The sequence below is a fragment of the Amblyomma americanum genome, chromosome 1, assembly GCF_052857255.1.
Source record: "Amblyomma americanum isolate KBUSLIRL-KWMA chromosome 1, ASM5285725v1, whole genome shotgun sequence".
Taxonomy (NCBI): domain Eukaryota; kingdom Metazoa; phylum Arthropoda; class Arachnida; order Ixodida; family Ixodidae; genus Amblyomma; species Amblyomma americanum.
This window is the reverse complement of record NC_135497.1, coordinates 306,772,980-306,797,785: the sequence shown is the minus strand read 5'-3', so window position 1 is coordinate 306,797,785 and position 24,806 is coordinate 306,772,980. Positions and strand designations below refer to the sequence as shown.

At 52.8% G+C, this 24,806-nt stretch overlaps 1 protein-coding gene across 1 annotated transcript; it reads left to right on the top strand.

Moving 5' to 3' along the window:
* Positions 1–5,531: 5,531 nt before the first annotated feature.
* Positions 5,532–6,011, top strand: LOC144119918 (uncharacterized). Its single transcript, XM_077652423.1, has one exon. It carries the CDS (start codon positions 5,532–5,534, stop codon positions 6,009–6,011), a length of 480 nt encoding a protein of 159 aa, XP_077508549.1.
* The last annotated feature ends 18,795 nt before the right edge of the window (positions 6,012–24,806 follow it).

Below are 24,806 nucleotides of genomic sequence, written 5' to 3'. Positions count from 1 at the left end.
TTCGCGTCTAGTCATCGTTTGTTCGCGCGCGCGTGGCCCCCTGGGATGTTCGCGGCAACTCCATCCACGCACAACGTGCTGGACCACCATCGTGCCTCGATCGTCACCTTGCTATGCTCCACAATCGTATACGCACACAGTCATCCCACTAACTACGTGGATCATTAATGCTGCCTCGCGACGTTACGATGCAGTCAGATAGACAGTTATCTATATAGATGCGTGCTTTCAGCACGCTGATAAAGAAAAAGCCCTGGTTTGACTTGAAAAGTAGTGTGGAATGAAACTTTTGAGTTGTGTGCGTCTCACTAGTCGAATAATTGTCTATCCTTCCTCCCTTACTCGAGACCACCGTGGTATGGTTCAGTAAAATGACAGGAATACACCAAACGAGCAACGTTAAATAAATGGGCGAAAAACAAATACTGCCGAAATCACGACGCCCTCAACAAAGCACGAATTAGCGTGGATGCAATAGCGTTTAACCACGTTCACAGGAAAAACACGTTCGTTAGAGAATAAGATCATACGCCGCGGAAGTTGCCTAAACTCCGGCCACTTGCCAGTGCTGCCTACACCCTGCTGTAGGACCACTGCTTTGAACACCCTCTCCGAAAAAAATAACGACGATTCCCCGCCCCACTTGTGAATGAATTGGCTCGCGACGGCTGCGCTAACGTGCTTTGACGTCGTGTTTATCAAATCGCCTTTAAGAGTGATGGCCTGAATTGCCTTTACTGTATGTTTCTCTGAGGGATATAACGCTCGGGGTAACCCAAAAATAAAGAATAACGAAGGTGAGAGCCCACTTTGGCGAGAATAATGTGAGTGTTTCATTACGTTGTCGAAACTGCTTCTGTCTTGCGGGTGTGAATTTTTAACGCCGCATATCATTCCCTGATATCATTCGATATGCAATGCGAAATAATCACAACAGAGGCCTCTGTTTCTTCCGCCGACTACCCTGTCTGTACAAGAGTGCGAGCTTCGCAGAGCGCTGCCGCTGGCCCTCGGCATATTCTAGCTTAGTCCCTCCTGCCAATCCTGCTTTCCCACCCCACCCGAGAGGACTGGGAGGCTGCCCTGCTCGGCTGCTCAATCCTCCAGGATCAACGAGTCCTGGAGACAAGAGCCCAGGCCGCCGCGGAAGCCACAGGGGTCCCGCACTAGGGATTCCTCCCTTGCGATGGTGAGGGCCAGGCCCTTAAGGCCCGGTCCAAGCAATGCAATACCTATTTGTGAACAGTACCAATAAACGTTTAAAACCACCACCTCTTCCAGCGAACAAAACAATTTCGGCAGAGACACTTAATGCTGCTTACTAGTGGGAAAGCAAAAGCATTAAGGGCGACCCACATGGAGTGAATTCCCACAGCGAACTTAGTGCGGCAAGCACCAGCGCGGCTTGACGGCGACGCAACGCCGCCGAGCTGCACTGCATACAGCGGAAAACAGACGGCTGCCGCCACACCGCTGCCGCCGCGATTTCTGTGCTGCTAGAAACGGTATAATTCTATGTAATGAGTAAAATGCCAAAAAGAGCAGCTTGCATTTGCAATTAATGCATTAATTATTAAATCGCGGCAAAGAGGACGAGTAATTCTTTGTCACCCTTTCTGAACACAAATCGTTAACCTGTTTGAACCCTGGCGCTTTCTGGCGTCAGGCAACGCGTACTGGCTAAGCCTAGCAGCTCTGAAAATCCAGAAGCAATATGAAAATTTGGCACTTTTCATCGCTGAAAATATGTGGTGTGAACATCTTCAGGCAAAGCGAAAGCTTCGTGTTCCTTTCGTCAGCTGCGAACGTGAGGCACAGCGTAGCGGCAACGACGAATTGGTGGTGAAGCGAGAGGCCCCGCTCCGATGGGCGCCGCCATGTTGCCCGGCGGGTGGGAGTCCGCTCGGAGAAGATAAAAGGCCAGGCTTGATCGGCGGGGAACAGCCCCCGGACGGCCGCTTCGCCAGTTTCGAAGCTTACGCTTCACTACGCTAGGTACAGCCTAGTTCGCCATGCGTTGCCGGTTGACCTTCTAGTCAACCAGAGGTCAAGTGGCCTTACCATAGCTCCGTTCGATTCAGAACTGGTACCCAGCACCAATTCTGAAAAAGTGCCGCTGGTGCCGGTCAGGGGCCGCACGTTGCAGTTCCACTTCTGTGGTGGAGGTGCAGTTCAAGCCCCTCAATGGATCAAAAGTAACGCAAAGCTTTGAACTCGCCGGTTTCAATCCTCTCCAAGCGCGCAGCGGGTGTTCGAGCCTCCCATTGGCCGAGGCGCCGGGGTCACGTGTTAGCGCGCGCTGTTTTGTTCCGCAGCAGACGGCGGCGCCATTGTTGTTGTTGTTCGCCACTGCCGGGGTAGGAGTCGAGCTTCGTTTTCTTTTTGTGCAACAGTTTTGGCGGGAAGAGTTTTTCCATCTTTGACGGCGCCTACGCGTTGCGGCGATGCCAAGCTTCTGTTGTGCGTATGAATGCAACAACCGAGGAGGCAGTGGGAGATTTTTTTGTAATTCCGCATGGAAAAAGCAAAGCGGCTCGCCGAAAGGTTTGGATGCACAGTATCGGCCGGTAAAACTTCGATAATGTCCTGGGTCCGCCACTTTGTGTGGCGAGTGGCCGTTCTTCAGTTTTCAGTCGTGTTTTTGTTTTTCGAGTGATTTGGTGCGAAGCGCGAACGACTGCAATCGTTCTTCGCAGTAAATGCTGCTTGCCATAGTTGTAGATGGACTCGTTCGCTCGTAGGCTACGAAAGCTGTGCTTCTTGTTGTCTTATGCCCACTGTGCCAGCTCTGCTAGATTCTGCAGGTGCAGCTTTGATGTTGCGCGCATTTCGTGGCGTGTCGACGTGGTTGCAGTGAGACTCGTTAGCAGGCTCGACTCGAAAGTTACGCTTCATATTGTTCGAGCCCCCATGTTTACGTTGCTCGCGTTGGGGTCTAGCTTCCATCTTGCGCACTGCTGCAGGAATTTTTGTCGCAGTGACTCCTTCGCTTACGAACCCCATACTAAACAGGAGGTTCTCGCTCCTTGATACCCGCTGTACATGCTGCTCACAATATATGTCTGGCTTTTATGTTGCGCGCATTACTTGCCGTATGTGACTCGTTACAGATGGACTCCTTCGCTCACGAATTCGATAGTAAAAGGGCGGTTCTTGCCGTTTGAGCCTACGCTGTTCATGTTGCTCGCGGTGCAGGTCTATCTTTCATGTTTGGCGCATCGCTGGACATATTTGTTTTCTTGTAGTTGGACTCCGTCGCTCACGAACTCGGTGCCAAATTGGTGGTTTTCGCTGTTCATGCTGCTCGCGATTCCTAAACGAACCAACGTGTTTGCTTCAGAGAGAACTGAGTAAATTAGAGTTTTGATTTTTCAGCATTTTAGTTTTTTTTTTGTCGCACGCTACTTCGACCGAAAGCGATTAACTGCGGCAGTCCAGGCTACTGCGCGTTAGGCATCGAGATTCCAAGAGGGAAGGCAATGTTCTCTTACAAGCCATTATTGCATATGCTGACCCAAGATGATAATCAGCTAAACAAGCAGCATTCGACTGACTCATGCGGCGCTGTGGTTGCTCACGAAACAGCGTTAAAATGCCTTTTTTGGTTGCTGTTAATCAGCCCAAACTATTAACCCTACATCAAAATTCGGATCACAACCGTGTTACTGTGCGCAAATATAGGGCTTCGTATTCGCCTATATACAAACATTACGTGGCTACCGTCAGTCGGATATTTTAACGGTAGCCTTCGAGGTGTCTGAGGTATATTAACTCCGAAATAATCTCCATGCTTTCCTGCGCTAAAATAATTGAAATTCAGACGAGTAATCAGCTACTCACTGAATAGCACAGCCCGTTGCACGAGCGAACCCACCTTTGAGAGAATATATTATCGGAGCATTAAACCGCCATCCGTGCAAATAAAGCCTAGGCCGCACATCTAGTTGCACGTCGGTCGACTTCCTCTTTGCGGAGTTAAATTTTTAATAAGATTGGGCAAAAGACGCGGGTTGACAAAAACAACTTCGAGACATTCACTATAGTGCCGCGAGCTCGCTCGCTCACTTCACTTCCACCATGTCCACCACGATCAAAGCGATCGCAGTACGAAAAGTTCCGATAGAGCAGTGCAACGTGGATCAGGGCAGTTATTTGGGTAATTTTCGCACCTCCCATGCCATGCGTTCGAATAAGAGACAGAAAACGCGACAACAGATTGATTCGGGCGCGGTCCGCTACGCGCCAAAGCGCGAGCGTTGGGAACACAACGCGCTGAATGCATTCACTGTAGGGCCGCGAACCCGCTCGCGCACGCAATTTCAACGTACGCTTCGCAATCAAAGCGATCGCAGGACAAAAAGTTTCGATAAAGCACCGCAGCGTTGGTCGCGTCAGTTATTTCAGTAACTTAATTTTCGATCTTCCATGTCATCATGTCATTTCTACCGAAGCCAAGGCAAAAAAAAAGCAACACAAAATTCATTCGGGCGCGCGGCCTGCTGCGCGCCAGAAGGCGAGCGTTGGGAGCGTCTGCTAGCATCCCCCTGTCTAGGTGCCGCCACCGTCGGCGCCCGGGAAGAGCCGAGAGGAGGAGCGCCGGCACAGGAGGAGGAGAGGGGAGATGCGGGTACCGTCCCAGGCACCTTAAATACTGTACCCTCCGTGTAGCAGGAGTTCAGCCCACCCGTGAGCAAAGCGCACGTTTGGCGTACGCCAAACAATCAGCCGCTCTGTTACCTCTGCGGGGAGTCCGGCCACATCCTCCGCCACTGCCCTTAACGGCCGTGGCTTAGCTTGGTTAAGCCTCTTGATTGCGAAGCTTCTCGTTCTTCTTCCGTCTCCGTAGCTCGCTGATGCTTCCTCTTTGCATTCTGCCGAGCTGCCTTGTTCGTAGGCACCACCGTAACATCTGGCTGTATGACTGCCTTGGCGAGAGGAGCGGAGCTGTTTTATACAGCTGGTGTGACGTCACTCTGACCGTAGCGCCCCTGGTGAGAGGAGCGGGAGTTAGGCCGCCGTTGGTGGCTACCACATCGCCTCGCGACGGCGTGAGATGGGGCCCCATTTTTACACAGCTGGTGTGACGTCACACCGACTGTAGCGCCCCTAGTGAGAGGAGCGGGAGTTAGGCCGCCGTGTGTGGCTACCGCCTCGCCTCGCGACGGCGTGAGATGGGGCCCCGTTTTTACACAGCTGGTGTGACGTCACTCTAGGTCACGTGGTGTGACGTCACGCAGCGAGGTCACGCTAAAGGTCAATGGTGCCTACCACTGCCTCGCCACGGAACGGGCTGAAGTGCGACCTAAAGTAGTGTTGCTTCGCAATAAAAAAGCAACACAAAATTCATTCGGGCGCGCGGTTGCGCGCCAGAAGGCGAGCGTTGGGAGCGTCTGCTAGCATCCCCCTGCCTAGGTGCCGCCACCGTCGGCGCCCGGGAGGAGCCGAGAGGAGGGGCGCCGGCACAGGAGGAGGAGAGGGGAGATGCAGGTACCGTCCCAGGCACCTTAAGCAACTCCTAAACACAATTCAACATGGTGGCGTGCTGCGACGACAGCTTCAGTGAGTTCGTCGATTTTGTCCGCCGCGCGGAAGATGTCACCAGTGACGAAGCATACAGTTTTGTGCACCCGTTGCGGCGGAACCTTAGGGATCGCCAGAATCCCATAGAAGTACATAACAACCAGGGATTCCTCGCAAGGTACCGCTTTTACAAGGCTGCTGTGCTCGAGCTTCTGTCCATGTTGCCACGGCACGGGAACACAGTCGGACGTGGTTGTCCTGTGCCGCCGCTGTTGCAACTGCTCGTGACGCTGTGTTTTTACGGAGCGGGTACGATTCAAGTGGTCTCCGGAGGCCTTGTCAACGTGTCACAGCCAACAGTTTCCCGGGTTGTAACGCGAGTGTCGACTATGATTGCCGCTACTTTGTACTCGGCGCTAGTCAAGTTCTCTGAAGCGGGAAAAATGCATCAGGCCATGAACGACTTGAACAAGATTGCACAGTTTCCCTGAGTGACTGGTTGTGTTGACTGTACCCACGTACGTATCAAAAGCCCGGGCGGAGACGACGCCAAAGTATTTAGAAACAGGAAGGGATACTTCTCAATCAATGCGCAGGTTAGTGCACTTAACTTTCAGGGTGAGCATAGTGTGACATTCCTTGTGTGCTACGCGGTACATTCCTTGTGTGTGCTACGAGGTACATTCCTTGTGTGTGCTACGAGGTACATTCCTTGTGTGTGCTACGAGGCTCCACGTTCGACGGCGCGGCGTAGACGGAGACCCAGATGACAGGCATCATCAATTACCCAGCCATGCTCGTTGAGAGTGACAACCAGAACGAAGGGGTTTAAGCCCAACCGGACCCAACCGGACCCGCCGCCGCCGCCGCGGGGAAACAGGCTTTATCCTCCCCAATTGGCGTGGCGGTTTCAGGGGCGGCCCTCCCGGGCACATTCCAGGACAAGGGAACTGTCAGCGGGCCAGAGCGCGCCGTACCACAGCCGACGCTATGCGCTACCGCGAAGACAACATTCTTTCCCTCGGACTCAACACGTGAGGGGGGCGAGACAATAAGTGCGGTGGTATGTTTGTGCGCCCAAGTGAAAGCCCTAGCCCCCCCCCCCCTCCTTCCCCTCCGGCGTGGGCGTCCTCACCCTAGGGAGTGTGGAGAAGAGGATATAAAAATCGAGAAGCAGTACGGAAGAAGCACGCTGAGGACGACATCGTTCGCCAAGAGGGCCTTCAGCGCCGAAGCCCGTCGGCGTGCAGCTTCTGCCAGCAACCGCTCGAGCCCAACTCCGGAGCCACTCCATCGCCCCCATGAAGTCGTCGGCACGTAAGCTCGGACGCCCCAGCCTCTGAATCTTAATGATGTATAACTATTGAATATATCTGTTTGTTTAAACTGAGCCATACGGTGTCTCTTTGCCTCTCCGTCCCGTGTGGACCTGCGCATTATGGGGGTCATCACACTGGTGTCAGAGGTGGGGTCTCAAAAGCAAATGTCCTCTGAATGCTGCGACATTCATGACTTCAAAATTGTAATCAAAAGGGAATCACGGGACTGATTGTGGGACTTTTACCCCCATTTGAGAGGCTTGAGGCACCGGAGGGCTTGAAAAAAAAATGTCTTTATCTGAGGGAGCTCCCACTCCACAGCCGTCGCTCGGAGCAAGCATGCTGGCATTACGAAGCGTCATTCCGACGTTTACGGGAGATAAGACAGGGGTTCCAACCTGCGATTTCTTTTCCATGCTAGAAGAGATTGGGAAAATGGGGGGATAGTCCGATGCTCAAATGCTGGGAATGGCGAGGTGTAAGATGGCAGGAGCTGCTCATGATTTTGCATGGCGAGACGAAAAAGTAAAATCCACAAAATCATTTGCGGAATTTAAGAAGCTCGCGTTTGAGCATTTTGACACTGAACCACGTCACGTGCGAGTACAGATGTTCCGTGACGCCGGACAGATGGTAGGGGAGGACGTGCGAACGTTTGCGTCGCGGCTTCAGCGCTTAGCGCGCGATACGTTAAGCAGGAAGGAGGAAGGAGACCAGCTTAAGAAGAAATACGCGGAGGATATACTTAAAGAGGAAATGACCGCTTTGTTCGTGGCTGGTCTGCAAGACCCCACAGCCGGTCGACTCTCTCAGCAATGGCCTGAAGGCAGCCGCGTGCCTCGTGACAGTTAATGACGCCCACAGAGTGCCCCTACGGGTGGTTAACTGTAGCCAGCAACCACTGAGCCTTCCCAGAAACAAAACATTGGCTTTCTTCACCTCTGCGATAGAGAAACGTGAGCCCACCGATACGGTACTCGCAACTGTAGAGCATGCTAGTCCTTCGGCTGCTCCAAAGGTGTCGTTCGATCTTTCTCACGTAAAATCCAGGGAGAGGGAGGCTCTGGCTGGTTTGCTGAACGACTACTCGGAAGTATTCGCCGCGTCCAACCTGGATTTGGGCTGCTGTGGCGTTATAAAGCACAGGATAGAAACCGGCACTTCATCGCCCGTTTACCAGCGTGCGTACAGGATTCCTTACTCCCAACGTGAGGAGATGGAGCGGCGGGTGCAGGACCTGATTGATCGCGGCATTGTCGAACACTCAAAGCCACCCTGGGGAGCACCAGCACTATTGGTGGAAAAGCCAGATGGCTCGTATCGATTGGTAGTGGACTACCGCAAACTAAATGCCGTAACTCGCATCGATCCATACCCCATCCCCAATATACAGGAGACGCTTTCTCAGCTGGGCTCTGCCAGGTACTTCACGGTAGTGGACATGGCGGCGGGATTCTGGCAGATAGCAATGGATCCGGCAGATTCCGAGAAAACGGCATTCAACACGCCCTCAGGGCACTATGAATGGAAAAGAATGCCGATGGGTCTGCCAACAGCCCTGCTGTCTGGCAGAGAACCGCTGATGTTATCCTGGCAGGTCTTCTGGGGAGGCTGTGCTTCGTGTATATGGATGACATTATCATATACAGTGACAGTTTTGAGAACCATTTGCGCGATATTGAGCAGGTTTTGGTGCGACTAAGAGCAGCGGGTCTCAAGCTGAAGCCCTCTAAGTGCCAATTCCTCAAAAACGAGGTGAAATACCTCGGGCACGTTGTTTCAGCTGACGGCGTGCGACCGGACCCTGAGAAACTAAGGTGTGTCTCGGATTTTCCATCCCCGACTAGCGTCCGCCAGGTCCGGCAGTTTCTCGGCCTGATCGGTTACTACCGAAGGCACATAGAGGAGTTCGCCAAGCTCGCTAAGCCACTCACCGCCTTAACAGCCAAAAATGTCGCCTTTCGCTGGGACGAAAACGCGGAGGATGCTTTTGGGGCCCTGAAAAGGAAGCTAATGAGTGCACCGCTGTTGCGCCACCCGGATTTTAATTTGCCCTTCGTTATGGCCACAGATGCGTCAAAGTTCGCAGTTGGTGCCGTGCTATCTCAGGTTATCGAGGGCAAAGAACATCCCATTGCTTTTGCTAGCCGACAGCTCAGCCCCACAGAGCAAAAGTACGGAGCTACGGAAAGGGAGTGCCTCGCCGTTGTCTGGGCAGTAAAGCACTTCAGATGCTACCTTTACGGCCGCAAATTCAAGCTAGTCACAGACTGCCATCCTCTGAAATGGGTGATGAGTGTCAGGGACCCTAGCTCACGACTCGCTAGATGGAATCTACACCTGCAGGAATACTGCTTTGAAGTTGAGCACAAGTCAGGAAAGACACATCTGAATGCTGATGCACTCAGCCGCACAGCTGCCGTGGCAACTATAGATGAGTTTGTCCCCGTAGTCGACCCCGCCGAATTAGGCACAGAGCAGTGCAAAGATCCTGACCTGAAGCGAATAATCGAAAGCTTAGAGGGCGCACCGTCTCACCCCGAACAGCTAGGTTATTTCATTGGCAAAGACGGCACCCTGTGTCGGCGCACGAGGCCAACCAGGAAAGGGAGACCAGAGAAAACCGCTTGGGAGAGAGTCGTCATACCTCGGTCGTGGACAGAAAGGGTTCTTCGCGCGTTTCACGATGCGCCATGCGCCGGTCATTTTGGCGTAGCGAAGACACGCAGGCGTGTGGAGCGTTTGTACTTTTGGAGTGGCATGCGACAGGATGTTAGAGACTACTGTGCGAAGTGTCATTCCTGTCTCGAAAGAAAAACACCCAAGGGACGAAGACCAGCTCCAATTCAGCCATTCCCTGAGGTTTCGGCTCCCTTCGAGCGGACAGGTATGGACATAATGGGCCCATTGCCCACGACCACTTCCGGAAACAAGTACATTTTAGTATTTGTCGACCACCTTTCAAAATACGCGGAAGCGGTAGCACTCCCAGATCAGAAGGCAGACACGGTTGCAAGAGCATTTGTCGAACAGATCATGCTCCGACATGGACCCCCGAGGCAACTCTTGACAGATCGGGGAACGAACTTCGTGTCGCAGCTAATGAGGAGAGTTTGCGAGCTGCTTAATATCGCTAAGAAGCAGACAACACCGTACCATCCGGCTTGCAACGGCGCGGTGGAGCGACTGAACCAAACCGTGGCCGGGTTCCTGTCGCATTTTGTTTCGCGCGACCAGCGGGACTGGGACTTGTGGCTCCCGTATGCAATGTTTGCCTACAATTCCGCAGCACACGAGAGCACGGGCGAATCGCCATTCTTTCTCCTCTACGGCCGAGACCCGGACCAGCCTAGTGAAGTGCCAGAGGGCCCCCGTCGTGTCCCATACGCTTCACTGGACGACTATAAGGTGGAGCTAGAATCGCGCTTGCAAGTGGCGAGGGACATCGCAAAGGAGGCCTTAAAGAAAGCGGCGAAGCGCAGGAAGGAGGTGCACGATCGCAGTGCTAGAGACGCGCCGTTTAATGTGGGGGACAGCGTGTACATTGAAAACTGCCAAAGGCAGATTGGGCTAGCTCGTAAGTTCCAGACGAAGTGGAGAGGACCGTGCGAGGTTGTCGAGAAGCTTTCTCCGGTAAACTTCAGAGTCCGAGACGTGAACCGGCGCTTGATAAGGATACACGCAAATCGCCTCAAGTCGGCACCGGTTCAGTATTCACGAAATGAGGAAAGGGAAAGCGCGGATTTTGATGGGGACAGAAGTGAAGCGGAGCGCGCAGATAGTTCGCAAGAAACGCCCTCTCCTGCATTTGTTCGGCAGGCGCCAGAGGTGACGGCCAGAATGCCACCGGATTTACTTCATGCGTTGCTAGAAGAAGAAGCGCGCGAGGTTGCCGCGCAGATAACGCCGGGAGAGGCTCCTGCCACGAGCCCTCGCGAGTCCCAAAGCAGACAAAGGGTCACAGACTTACTTAGTATGACTCATGAAGGCCGATATCCGCTGCGAAATCGGAAAGCTAAGTCGGACTAATGGTGTAAACAGAGCGGAGTTTTGAACTGGTTAGAATTGTGTAATGCCACAGCTCATAACATTGCTATGTGCTTATGTGTTAAGTTATCGGAGTTGGTAGTTAAACCTTTCTGTCATTAAGTAACACCTTCACAGGGGAGCATGCGGAGCGCATGCAGAACCTGCCCTACTTCCTTTCGTTATCTATATTTTTGTCTGTGCCGTGATCGTGCTAGAAGTGGGAGCTCCTTTGTAACTGTGGTAAATTTATTTCGTCCAGTTTGGACTAGAAAGAAGAGGCTTGGGTGCTGAGTTTCATGTTTATCTGTAAAAGAAGATCAGTGCTGCCCCTGGAGACGCCAGTTATGACAGCGGAGGCATATGGTGTTGTGCAGTGGTGTTGAGTGCAGCGAAAAGTGTTTTTGTCGGACGCACTGTGCGAGGCGATTCAGAAAGACAAGGGGAGATGCAGGGACTCAAATGTTCGGAGAACATTCTTCTGGAGGGTGAGCGAGTGTGACATTCCTTGTGTGCTACGAGGTACATTCCTTGTGTGTGCTACGAGGTACATTCCTTGTGTGTGCTACGAGGTACATTCCTTGTGTGTGCTACGAGGTTCCACGTTCGACGGCGCGGCGTAGACGGAGACCCAGATGACAGGCGTCATCAATTACCCAGCCATGCTCGTTGAGAGTGACAACCAGAACGAAGGGGTTTAAGCCCAACCGGACCCAACCGGACCCGCCGCCGCCGCCGCGGGGAAACAGGCTTTATCCTCCCCAATTGGCGTGGCGGTTTCAGGCGCGGCCCTCCCGGGCACATTCCAGGACAAGGGAACTGTCAGCGGGCCAGAGCGCGCCGTACCACAGCCGACGCTATGCGCTACCGCGAAGACAACATTCTTTCCCTCGGACTCAACACGTGAGGGGGGCGAGACAATAAGTGCGGTGGTATGTTTGTGCGCCCAAGTGAAAGCCCTAGCCCCCCCCCCTCCTTCCCCTCCGGCGTGGGCGTCCTCACCCTAGGGAGTGTGGAGAAGAGGATATAAAAATCGAGAAGCAGTACGGAAGAAGCACGCTGAGGACGACATCGTTCGCCAAGAGGGCCTTCAGCGCCGAAGCCCGTCGGCGTGCAGCTTCTGCCAGCAACCGCTCGAGCCCAACTCCGGAGCCACTCCATCGCCCCCATGAAGTCGTCGGCACGTAAGCTCGGACGCCCCAGCCTCTGAATCTTAATGATGTATAACTATTGAATATATCTGTTTGTTTAAACTGAGCCATACGGTGTCTCTTTGCCTCTCCGTCCCGTGTGGACCTGCGCATTATGGGGGTCATCACAATAGAGACCGGAAACAACGGCACTTTTGAAGAAGAGGCAGCGGACGAGAATAAAATTAGTTACAAATCGGAGAACAGTTAATGTACGCGACTTCGCGGGTGCCTCACAGTTTTGCGAGCTGCATGATCTGCCTCATCAAACTTTATTTTCTCTAATACGAAATAAATTATTGTAGTATATATATATATATATATATATATATATATATATATATATATAGACTCATGCATTTTACAAGTCTTACAATTGGAAATTGCTACACATGGTCGTCCTTGGAAGGGCATAAAAAATAAGGTGTACATAAAAGCATAATAGGTGCAACAATCATTTAAGTTAAATCTTTTGGCACGTTTGCAGGCTATCACAGGAGCTCACCTGGATTTTTTTTCATCTAGTTGCAAGCTGGCCGGGCTCGGCACATGACAGCAGAATTTTTGACTATAGCAATGCAAGAGTTCGTTATGAAGAAGGAACTGTCCCTGGCATACACCTTGGCTCCTTGGAAACATGGGGTATGCTTACCGGCCGTTTCTAATGACTCCACTGAGAGATCTTGGATGTAGCCCAGAGTACAGGTAAGTGAATACATCACAATATTGCATGGCAACTGCAGGAAAATGTGGAACGTCTCTTTATTCATGTACAACAAGTCGCTGATACGAACGAGGAACTCCATCGAAAGGGCCTTCGCCGTCTGGATAAGAAGGTTTCCATGTCTAGGTATGACGCTGCAAATTGAAACATCTGTAATCGTCATCACAGCGTGCGCTGCTTTGCACAACTTTGGCCGAGACCGCTCATGTGATCAAATGCCGCCTGCTCCCCTGCAACAGGACACATGCAACCCTCAGCAGCCCTCCCCAGCTTTGCAACCTCAACAGCCGCATCCCGTTGACTCGGCAAGTGGCTTCAGGGCACGAGCAAGCATTATTCAGCAGTATTTTTCATAGTGTGGCAAAGCAAAAGTAACATGACATGCACCTTCAGATGACAAGGTTCTTTATGTACTAAGTACTTTTTTGGACCGCGGCCATTTTGAGCTTTATGAGCTCCAGTTTGGCCTTCTTATTAGTGCATTCAAGTTCATGCAATTCCTTTGCATGCCTCATGTTAAGTACATGCTCGGCTCTCATGAGCTTCATTTTGAGGAAATGCTCCCTGCTCTTTCGCTGATTGTCGTCAGTCACAGCTTTCAGGCGTGCACTGAGCTCCTCTCCAACGGCTGTCTGCTTAGCGCAATTCTCCGCTGCACTGGAGCTATGGGTTGCGGGGCACCTGCCAAAAGTGACAGAGATTGCGAGGCAGCTGCTACTCCTCCAGGCGGCTAATCTGCTTCAGCAGCAGGTGGACCATTTTCGTGTCTTCGGCACACTCTGCCAGTCTGCTGCCACCGCCAGGGCTCCCTATGGTATCTCACTGATAGGTCATATCTGCAAAAAACATTTGTACTTTTGTTTTCATCACAACTCGTGATCACCACATGCATAAAAGCTGACTTTGTGTAAACAGATAAATTATGGTCGCACTTATCCTAGTGAGCAGCTGCAGACATTTACGAGTCATCACAGTACATTGTTCAGTACACAATTTCAAGGACTGTGCTTTGTTTGCAAGTTTGGGGTTAGTTTGTGTGTGCTTTATGCAATGGAATAAATTATTAATACTGCAACCCACATAGTTCAGCTGGCTTCTTCTGTTCTTATACTTATGACTCGTATGACAATGCACTGGCAGCAGTTTTGGCTACCGTTGTTGAAATCATTCAAACAAACAAGAGAAACAGTGGATTCACTGGAGTTTGCTTAAGCTGGCTTTTTTGTAGCTACCCAATGGGGAGTGCTGACTGCTGGCGACAATACTCTATATGCAGGGCACTGTCAATAACAGCAGTGCAACCATTTCCTGATTCATGCTTGCTGCCAGTGTCTGATGTCCTGCGGCTAGTCGCAGCTTCATGTTTTGGAGGATGCTCTCACAGTGCAGAGCAGGAAGCACATGCATTACACCTGCGGAAGGCATATGCATTCTATGAAGAATACTTTTTATGTATTTCATTCATTTATTTACACATACTGGGAGACATAGCCCCGACGCACTCAACAGCGCAGGGAATATTTTCGCCGGCAACTTTTTCCCAACGATAGCCAAGCAGTCGGCGTCCATATACTCTGCGGCTCGCTCCCTGCTGCTTTGCGGAGCTTCAGCCCGAATCTTACCAACGTGGTTGCGTCGCCGCTCATAAAGCAGAATGCCCGCAACTGATAACAGAGTGAGGCACTTGATCGAAATACATGAAAACGTAAATAAAACGGGAACTGGGCTATACCACTGAGTGGACAACAAAGTGTCCGCAAATCAGTAAACGCTTTCAGTGTGAACAAATGCGGCGGCCATTGGCTTGCATCGGGATATGCAATGAGCGAATGAGTGCGTGCTAAACAGTCAGCAGGACGAGTAGAGAGTAAGGAATTCAGTCATGTCACCAGCTGTTATAGCATGATATGGCCTCAGACGTGCGTTGATACACCAGGTATGGATAAAAGCTAGCTCGTACTGTTCGCTATATCTTCGCAATAACCTTGCTGCTTGCACATAGTGTCACGCAATTCATCGGTCGCGTGGGATTTTAAAACCAGCTTTTGGGAGCTCTGTCTACCCGACCGCGGCGGCTGCGTTTTTATGGAGGAAAAACGCTAAGGCGCCCGTGTGCTGTGCGATGTCAGTGCACGTTAAAGGTCCCCAGGTGGTCGAAATTATTCCGGAGCCCTCCACTACGGCACCTATTCTTCCTTTCTTCTTTCATTCCCTCCTTTATCCCTTCCCTTAAGGCGCGGTTCAGGTGTCCAAAGATATATGAGACAGATACTGCGCCATTTCCTTTCCCCAAAAACCAATTATGATTATTACTACAACGTTAGAAAAGGATGCGCCCGCTGTCCGCACCGCAACAAAGCCAACGCTGCGATGCGACGGCAGTGAGCGGTCAGAACGCGTTCCACGCGCTAGGCTACGACTACATCGTTATATACTGCGTCGTTCCGTTCCTATAATAATAATAATAATAATAATAATAACAATAATAATTGGCTTTTAGGGGAAAGGAAATGGCGCAGCATCTGTCTCATATATCGTTGGACACCTGCATCGCGCCGTAAGGCAAGGGATGAAAGAGAGACTGAGAGAAGGAAGGAAGAAAGAAACGCAGTTGTGGAGGCCTCTGGAATAACTTCGACCACCTGGGGATCTTTAAGCTGCACAGACATCGCACAGCACACGGATAACGCATGCCTTGCGCGTCGTGCAACCTCTCTCGATATCGGGTGGGACATGCTGTCATAAGACGCCGCGAAAAGCTTCGAAATCTACACTGAGACAGCAAACATGCAGCGGTTTGGTTATTTGTTTCTGAGGAAAGGAAATGGCGCAGTATATGTCTCACATCTCTGTGGACACCTGAACCGCGCCGTAAGGGAAGGGATGAAGGAGGGAGAAGGAAGGAAGAAAGAGGTGCCGTAGTGGAGGGCTCTGGAATAACTTCGAACACCTGGGGATCTTTAAGGTGCACAGACGTCGCAGAGCACACGGGCAACGCATGCATTGCGCTTCGTGCAACCTCTCTAGATATCGGGTGGGACATGCTGTCATAAGACGCCGCGAAAAGCTTCGAAATCCACACTGAGCCAGCAAACATGCAGCGATTTGGTTGTTTGTTTCTGAGGAAAGGAAATGGTGCAGTATATGTCTCACATCTCGGTGGACACCTGAACCGCGCCGCAAGGGAAGGGATGAAGGAGGGACTGAGAGAAGAAAGGAAGAACGAGGTGCCGTAGTGGAGGGCTACGGAATAATTTCGACCGTCTGGGGATCTTTAAGGTGCACAGACGTCGCACAGCACACGGGCAACGCATGCATTGCGCTTCGTGCAAACTCTCTCGATATCGCGTTTGACATGCTGTCATAAGCCGCCGCGAAAAGCTTCGAAATGCACACTGAGCCAGCAAACATGCAACGGTTTGGTTATTTGTTTCTGAGGAAAGCAAATGGCGCAGTATATGTCTCACATCTCGGTGGACACCTGAACCGCGCCGTAAGGAAAGGGATGAAGGAAGGACTGAGAGAAGGAAGAAAGAAAGAGGTGCCGTAGTGGAGGGCTCTGGAATAACTTCGACCACCTGGTGGTGGTGGTGAAAACATTTATTACGGATGAATAGGAGGTATGTTTGGATCAGCCCGTAAGGGACCGATCCGTACAAGCACTAGGTGGAGGTCCCTAGTATGGGACCCCAGTGGCGGTTGCCGCCGCCCGGGCGCGCCCGACTAAGGCTTGTTGGGCCTGTAAGTCGTGGCAGCCGAGCAGGGTCGCCTCCCAGTCCTCCCGGGTTGGGTTGGGGATGGGGGGAATAACGGGGTTGGAGGGGCAGGCCCAAACCATGTGATAGGTGTCAGAGGACACTGCACTACAGTGTGGGCAGCTGCCACTAAAGGAGGGGTCAAAATGTTTTAGCGCTGCCGGGCACAGCAATGTATTGGTGAGAAGGCGGAGAAGGAGCCGCTCATCCGCCTTCTTCAGGCCTTTACATGGACTAGGGTAAAGGCGATGACAATTTTGATAATATGTTGTAATATCTTTGAATGTATAGACCGGATTAAAATTGGGTTCCTGATCGGATGGGGAGGAGAAAACAGCCCGGTGAGAGAGCGCGCGGGCGGCTGCGTCTGCTGCCTCGTTTCCTGCCAACCCCTGATGAGCAGGGGCCCATATGAGGTAACGGTGTGCGGGGTCCGTATCCCGTATGCAATTTTGGTATATTCGATAGGCTAGGAAGGGAGTGCAGCCTTGTTCGACGTTCCGACAGGCCCCTCGCGAGTCGGTGATTATGTATTTTGAATTGGAATGTGAGGCCGCGAGAGCAATCGCGACCTCTTCTGCTTGTGTTACACTGCGGGCTCTGAAAGTTAGGCCGTTAACTGTGTTGCTGTTGTGAACTACCGCGGCCGTGTACCATCCCCCGTGGTGAGGGCCGGAGGCGTCCACGTAGTAGACACCTGTTATGCTGCCATAATATCGGGCTAGCGCTTCCGCTCGTGCCAGGCGCCGACCGTTATGGTCTTCGTGTGACATGTTTGCTGGAAGAGGCCGCACGTGGAGGGCACGTCTCCACAATTCCGGGATGCGAAACCTGTCTTCCATTGGAGGGGTGTGTTGGATATGGAGTCGAGCAAGAAGGCGGCGACCCGACTCCGTTAGCGACAGGCGCGTGTACTGGTTTGTAAGGTGCGCCTCCCGGAGCTCCCGGAAAGTGTTCACCACCCCAAGAGCCATAAGCCGGCTGTTTGAAGTAGTGATGGGGAGGTCAAGGGCACGTTTAACAATTTTGCGAAGGATGACCTCAAGGGCGTCCTCCTCTTGTTTCCGTAGGTGGAGATAAGGAGTCGAATAGAGAATTCGACTAGTTACGAAGGCGTTTGCCAGCCGCAAGGCATCCTTACTTCGTAACCCTCCGCGTTTGTTGGAAACCCGGCGGACCATGCGGCCCACCTGGTCCCCCACCTTACGGAGTTTGGCCAATGTAGTGTCTGGCCGCCTGTGTTTGTGGATGTAGAGTCCGAGTACCCGTATCTCATCACTTTCGCGTGTGGGACCGCTCTCAAGAGAGAGAGATATTTTAGTTGTGCACTTCTGTGAGGGGCGGAGGTGCACAAATTCCAATTTTTGAGGGGAACATTGAAGACCGCAGCGGCGGGCGTAGCGGTCTACTATCGTCGCCGCTGTTTGCAGGCTGGTTTCAATGTCTCCTGTGCTGCCCTGTGTGGCCCACAGAGTGATGTCATCGGCGTACAGGGCGTGCTGCACGCCGGCGACACCACTCAGCTGGGCCGGCAGGTGCATCATGGCCAGATTAAAGAGCAGCGGGGAAAGTACCGCGCCTTGAGGGGTTCCCCGCGTGCCGAGTAGGTAAGGACCATGGTCTCTATCTTGAATTCGAATGTAGGATTGACGATCCATTAAAAATTGGCTTATGTATTGGAATGTGTTGAGGCCACAGTCGGTGTGACTTAGGTTAGTGAGTATGATCTCATGTGTTACATTGTCAAATGCCCCTTTAAGATCCAGGGCGAGTACTACCCGGTCATTATGGGGGCATTCGAGGGGGTCAAGGACTTCCCGATTGAGTTGCAGGAGGACATCTTGTGCGGATCTGTGTGGGCGGAATCCGAACATGGTGCTCGCAAAGACTTGTTTGTGTTCAAGATATGTAGATAACCGATCCCGCACCATCGTCTCCATTAGTTTGCCCACACATGAGGTGAGAGAGATGGGGCGGAGGTTATCTGTGTCAATTGGTTTGCCAGCTTTAGGAATAAAAGTCACCAAAGCCGTTTTCCATTTGATTGGCAGGGGGGTGTCCCCGCGCCAAATCGCATTGACGTATTCCAGGAGGGACTGGTATGCCAAGTCGGGCAGGTTCGTCAAAAGCTTGACGGTGACCTTATCCCGTCCTGGCGCAGTGCCCCGTTTCATTTTGGCGAGAGCCGCTCGCAGATCATGGAGCTGGAAAGGTTGATCCAGCTCCGTGTTCTCTCTGCCTGCATAAGAGTACGCAGATCCACGGGGGTCTTGGGCTGTACACAGATACTGGTCCCGAAGTTTCTGTGCCAGTTGAGTCGTGTTGCCAGGAAAATGGTGCATGGCTGGCTGCAAATGTTTTTGTGTTTCGGTTCCTGTTTGGGTTGGGTCGAGTAGGGCTCGAAAGAGACGCCAAGTGTTTCGGCTGGACATTTGTCGCGCGGCCGTGTTGCATCTATCTACCCAGTTGGAGTCGGCGAGTTGGGCCGCGTACTCTGCCGCTTTCTGGGTAAGCTCGGCAATTCGAGCTTTAAGCTTTCTGTTGTGTTTCTGGCGTCGCCAACGGCGGACGAGGCTGCGACGGGCTTCCCAGAGGTGTAGAAGGTGGTTATCCACGTCCGTGACCGCCTCTGAGAGCTGGATGTGTGTTTCATGCGAGGAAAGGTGTGCCAGCAACTGTTGGGACCATGCTGTGTAGCCTTGCGCGGAAATGGGTGTATTATCAAGTGAGTTAAAATTTCGCCTGAATTTCGTCCAATCTGGGATATGGGCTTGTGTTCTGGGACGCTTGAGGGGGCGTGTGCGTAGTGTAGTGTTAATGATGCAGTGGTCGCTACCGAGGGTCTCCTCGGTGTTGAGCCAGTCTGCGTGTTGTATGTTGCGAGTGAAGGTTAAGTCCGGACACGTATCCCGTGTCACGGAATTTCCTAGCCGGGTTGGGTGGACAGGGTCCGTGTGGAGGGTGAGGCCAAACGTGGACGCAAGCTCCGCCAGCTTACGCCCGCGTGACTCCTCCTTGCGATACCCCCATTGCTGACTGGGAGCGTTAAAGTCGCCCACAATAAGCAGGGGATCACGGCCCGCTACTCTTAGCGCGCGGCTAAAGAGGTCCGCAAAAGTCACTCGCTTTAATTTGGGAGAGCAGTACACGTTGAGTATATCCAACGGTGGGTCCCTGCGGCGGACTGGTAGGAGGGTCACCATTACATAAGAGTACTCTAGTGGGAGGTCGAGATCCACTAGATTTGCTGTGTAGTCTTTGTGGACAAGAAGACAAGACGCGGGATCCTGTTGGAACGTCGTGTAATTTGAAATTGTGGCGCCCAGGCCTGGCTCTTGGAGGGCAACCACGGCTGGTAAGGACTCGAAATTTTCAAGGTAGAGGCGGAAATTGGCCCGCTTAGTGCGGTCCTTAAAGCCTCTACAGTTCCACTGTGTTATTGAAGTTGACATGGCCGAATTGGAGATGGCGGAATTCCTTTGATTAAGGTGTCTCGCCATGATTTAAAATTCTTGGGGGGGAGGAGGAGGGATTGGCTGCCTCAGAGCCAGCTACTTGCGCCATCAAGGGGGTGATGACGGAAGGAGCGGGGCAGTTGTCCTCATTGTCCGAATCAATAATCAGACGGGTGAATTTTGAAGGGCGGGATACGTCCCTAATGGGTTCCGTCCGACGGAGGAGGCGGGGGTTGTCCGAGATGTGTTTTGAGACCACCGCGGGGACGGCGATTTGACCTTTGTCAAGATCTGGTCCATGGCGGTCTCGATCATATATCGCAATTTAGAGGTTAAGCGCTCCTCCATCGCAGAGATGGCTGTCACGAGGGCAGGCGAGATCTCCGCGTCGCTCTCCATTGCGTCCGAGTTCTGCGGGCTCGGTGCGGCGGACGCCAATTTTGATTCTAAATTTTGAATTTTGTTGAGCAAAAGCTCATTCTGTGCCCGGAGCACGTCTATCTGTTTTTTTTTGTATTCCGCGTCGAGTGCGGAGACGGTTACGGGGGAGGGTGAGGGATGGGAGGAAGAGGAGGCGATCTCAGCCCAGCTGCTCACCTGTTTGTGGTGTTGAGGCGCTGATGCCCGGGCGTCGGCAGCGCCAATTGTCTTGAGGGCCGGGAAGTGGCCAGTGTCTCTGCCGCTGGGCGGTGGAGGCGCCGTCTTCTTCCCGGGCGCTGGTTTCACCGACGGTGAAGAAGGTGACGATGTCTTGTGGTCGGTGCCGTGAGCACCACGCGGCGTTCCGCCACCGGCACCTGGTTTTGGATGACTTGGCTGCTTGCCAGGTCGCTGGTTTTTTGGCACCTCTGGGCGCTTAGCCTTGGGGCCATGCACCTAGAGCTGCCGGAATTTTCCCGTGCAGTCGCGGGAGTTGGTAGCGTGGGCTTGCCCACAGACTGCACAGGACAGACTGCATTCATGCTGCGCCTTGACTCCGTCGACGGTCGGCGCCGTTTGGCCACACAGGCCGCATTTTTCATCCGGGCAGGGGCAGGTGTCTGCTCGGTGGCCCACAGTGCCGCACCGCACGCAGGCCGGAATGGTTCTCTTGTACGGACGCACAAGGGTCACCTCAGAGTTGTAATGCACATATCGCGGCACCACTTTTCCCACGAAGGTGAGCGACGCGACGTCGGATTTGCCAAGCTTGCGGATATCGGCAAGCTCTCCAGCACGCCACTGGATCTTGTTTTGGAGGGACTCTCTGGTCTCGTGCTTGGCCACGGTGATGACGCCGCGGCACACGTCTCCAGTGAGTTTCAACTGGCCGTACATGGAGAGCTGGCCCTTCGGTGATGTTAGTTAAAAATCCCGCAGAAGCTTGTCCGCGACGTGCGGCTCTCTGGTGCCTGCGACGATCAGGTTTTGCTCCCATGTGGGGAGCAGGCTGAGGGATGCTGCGGCCTTGGCGCCCAGGTAGTCCGCGAACGCTGCTCCCAGCTCGCCATGTTGGTAGACATCCCTGAGAGCGACGGTCACCCGGGGCTTCAGGATGATGACGATGTCTTCTGGATGAAGACGCGGCAGTGGCTTTGGTTTCCAAGAGGGTCCGGTCTTAGACTGGGCCCCTCCGTGAAGCGCTGCAGCGCGCGCAGCAGCGCTGTGCCGTGTTGAGCGGCCTGCCGACGTGGCGTCCGCTTTCTTGGAGGCGGCGTCCCGCTTGCGGGAGTGGCGTTCCACTAGTTTGAAGAGCCTGGGGTTCTCGATGGGCGCAGAATCCGGACTCTCAGGCGTTGGAGCTGAAGGAACCTCGGACCAGGCCATGGCGTCCGGGTCGTAGCCGCGTTGTACTTTTTGGGCAGCCATCTTGACACGGGTGGGCGACTCACTCACGGCCGAGCGTCGGCGTAGGCGTTAGGCCTAGCGCCGTCGCCACGAAACGCAAGTGAGGATCGGCCCTAAAATGCGTAAATGTTGCCCCACCTGTGTGTGAGTGGTGTCCACAGGTAGCTGTCGACTTCGCGAACACAGACGCGGCTGTGTTGACGGGGTTCCGGCCGAGGAACCGTGGCTCCAGCCAAAAGTTGGTGGAGACGATGCGCTGTATGTCCACTCACTTCGCGCGCTCACAGCGCCCTCTCTGAGCGGGGCGGCAGTGGAGGCCGGAGCTTGGTAGGAGACGGACTTCCTCCCGCATGCTCGCTTAGGACGACGGACTGTCCTAAGTCCAAGGCGGCCCAGCTCAGTTATTCTGTATCTATGCTGCTGTCATCATTTTAACTGCACTGTACTTTTTTATTGCTGTCTTCAAGTGTATAATTAAATCAGTTTTCTCAGTTAATCCGGCCAATTCGAGAGGTTTATTTGGCGAAGCAGGGAAACGGGACCTACGAAGAAGAAGAGAGAGAAGAAAGCGAAGGAGAGCAAGAAATAAGTAAAAATCTTTACTCTGGGTGTTGTCGTCGTAGAGTTAATAACCACCCCAGATTTATGCGGGAGGGAGCTCCACCGGCGGCCATTATGTAGCATGACACGACCACAATAGTTACCTTATGAAGCTTCACAGCCACTGCGGACTACCTCTTGATACAGCTAAAGCTAAGCTATATAGATATATAGCTATAGCTTAGCTTGATAAAGCTAAGGATGCTCTTGGACAAATATGAGCCCTAGATATAAACAACTGCACTGTATAATGTTGTGACATTCCTCTGTACTGCGAGGTTCCGCGTTCCACGGCGCGGCGTAGACGGAGACCCAGATGACAGCGGCATCATCAATTACCCAGCCATGCTCTTTGAGTGACGACCAGAACAACCGGACCCGCCGCCGCCGCCGCGGGGAAACAGGCTTTATCCTCCCCAATTTGCGTGGCCGTTCCAGGTGCGGCCCTCCCGGGCACATTCCAGGACAAGGGAGCTGTCAGCGGGCCAGAGCGCGCCGTACCACAGCCGACGCTATGCGCTACCGCGAAGACAACATTCTTTCCCTCCTTCCCCTTTCGACGTGGGCTATCGCCGGGAAGGCACCCACAGCTTCCCGCCGTGCCTCGTGAACAAAAGCGCATTCCCAGAAGGGCCGTGACGGACACCTGTCATGGCGGACAGGTTGTACTCGCCAAGAATGTGGAAAGACAGGCGCTAGTGAATTAGCTCCGAAGAGAGAGCCTGTGTATACTCTCACTTGAGAGAGAGTGGTGGCGTTTTTGTTGTTTATTTAGTTTGTATTGTTAACAGACTCTGGGTTCGAGGCTAAGCCCAACCCAAGGGGTTGTCCCCATCTCGCATGTTATTTTGGATTGGAGAATTGATGCTTTGGGCGGGCCACTGGAAATGACCGCCCTTAGTCCTTTGTTAATCAAGTGCTTAAAAGCACATGTAAACGGATGCAGTCCAGTCTGAGCTGGGGCTTCATGCTTACCATGTAATGTGATGCTACTTAGGCACTAACCTCCCCGGTCGATGAGTAAAGTAGTGCAAAGTTTGTTCTTTTGTAAATTCAGTTCTGCTTTTTTTCCAGTTTAACTCTCTGTATATGTATGTTGTAAAATTATGCTCTGCTGTCATCATCTACAAGCTCGCCTCCTGTTCATCTTCCAAGCCGAACGACACTAGAGGAAGGGTTTGTGAACCATCCTCGAATAAACGGACGACTATTGAAATTCTACTGCATACACGCTCAGGACGACATCGTTCGCCAAGAGGGCCTTCAGCGCCGAAGCCCGTCGGCGTGCAGCTTCTGCCAGCAACCGCTCGAGCCCAACTCCGGAGCCACTCCATCGCCCCCATGAAGTCGTCGGCACGTAAGCTCGGACGCCCCAGCCTCTGATGTATAATCTTAATCATGTGTAATTATTGAATATACCTGTTTGTTTAAACTGAGCCATACGGTGTCTCTTTGCCTCTCCGTCCCGTGTGGACCTGCGCATTATGGGGGTCATCACACTGGTGTCAGAAGTGGGGTCTCAAAAGCAAATGTCCTCTGAATGCTGCGACATTCATGACTTCAAAATTGTAATCAAAAGGGAATCACGGGACTGATTGTGGGACTTTTACCCCCATTTGAGAGGCTTGAGGCACCGGAGGGCTTGAAAAAAAAATGTCTTTATCTGAGGGAGCTCCCACTCCACAGCCGTCGCTCGGAGCAAGCATGCTGGCATTAGGAAGCGTCATTCCGACGTTTACGGGAGATAAGACAGGGGTTCCAATCTGCGATTTCTTTTCCATGCTAGAAGAGATTGGGAAAATGGGGGGATGGTCCGATGCTCAAATGCTGGGAATGGCGAGGTGTAAGATGGCAGGAGCTGCTCATGATTTTGCATGGCGAGACGAAAAAGTAAAATCCACAAAATTATTTGCGGAATTTAAGAAGCTCGCGTTTGAGCATTTTGACACTGAACCACGTCACGTGCGAGTACAGAGGTTCCGTGACGCCGGACAGATGGTAGGGGAGGACGTGCGAACGTTTGCGTCGCGGCTTCAGCGCTTAGCGCGCGATACGTTAAGCAGGGAGGAGGAAGGAGACCAGCTTAAGAAGAAATACGCGGAGGATATACTTAAAGAGGAAATGACCGCTTTGTTCGTGGCTGGTCTGCAAGACCCCGTGCGCCGGTTCGTGCTCTCGCGCAAGCCGAGCAATTTCGACCAAGCCGTGGAGGCCGCATTGGATGAGGAACGAAATGAGGCGTTAACGACAGCCGCAGCGAGAGTGCGCGTCATAGAGAGAGCGGTGCTCAACCCTGAGGTTGCTCTCTTGACAGAGCGATTAGATCGCTTAGAACAGCTGCTATCTCAGCAGGTAGAACGCCAGGTTGAAGCGCGCGCTGAACAGCGCTC

Coding starts and splice junctions, on each gene's coding strand:
- LOC144119918 (XM_077652423.1), top strand. CDS start 5,532: ATGGTGGCGTGCTGCGACGACAGCTTCAGTGAGTTCGTCGATTTTGTC.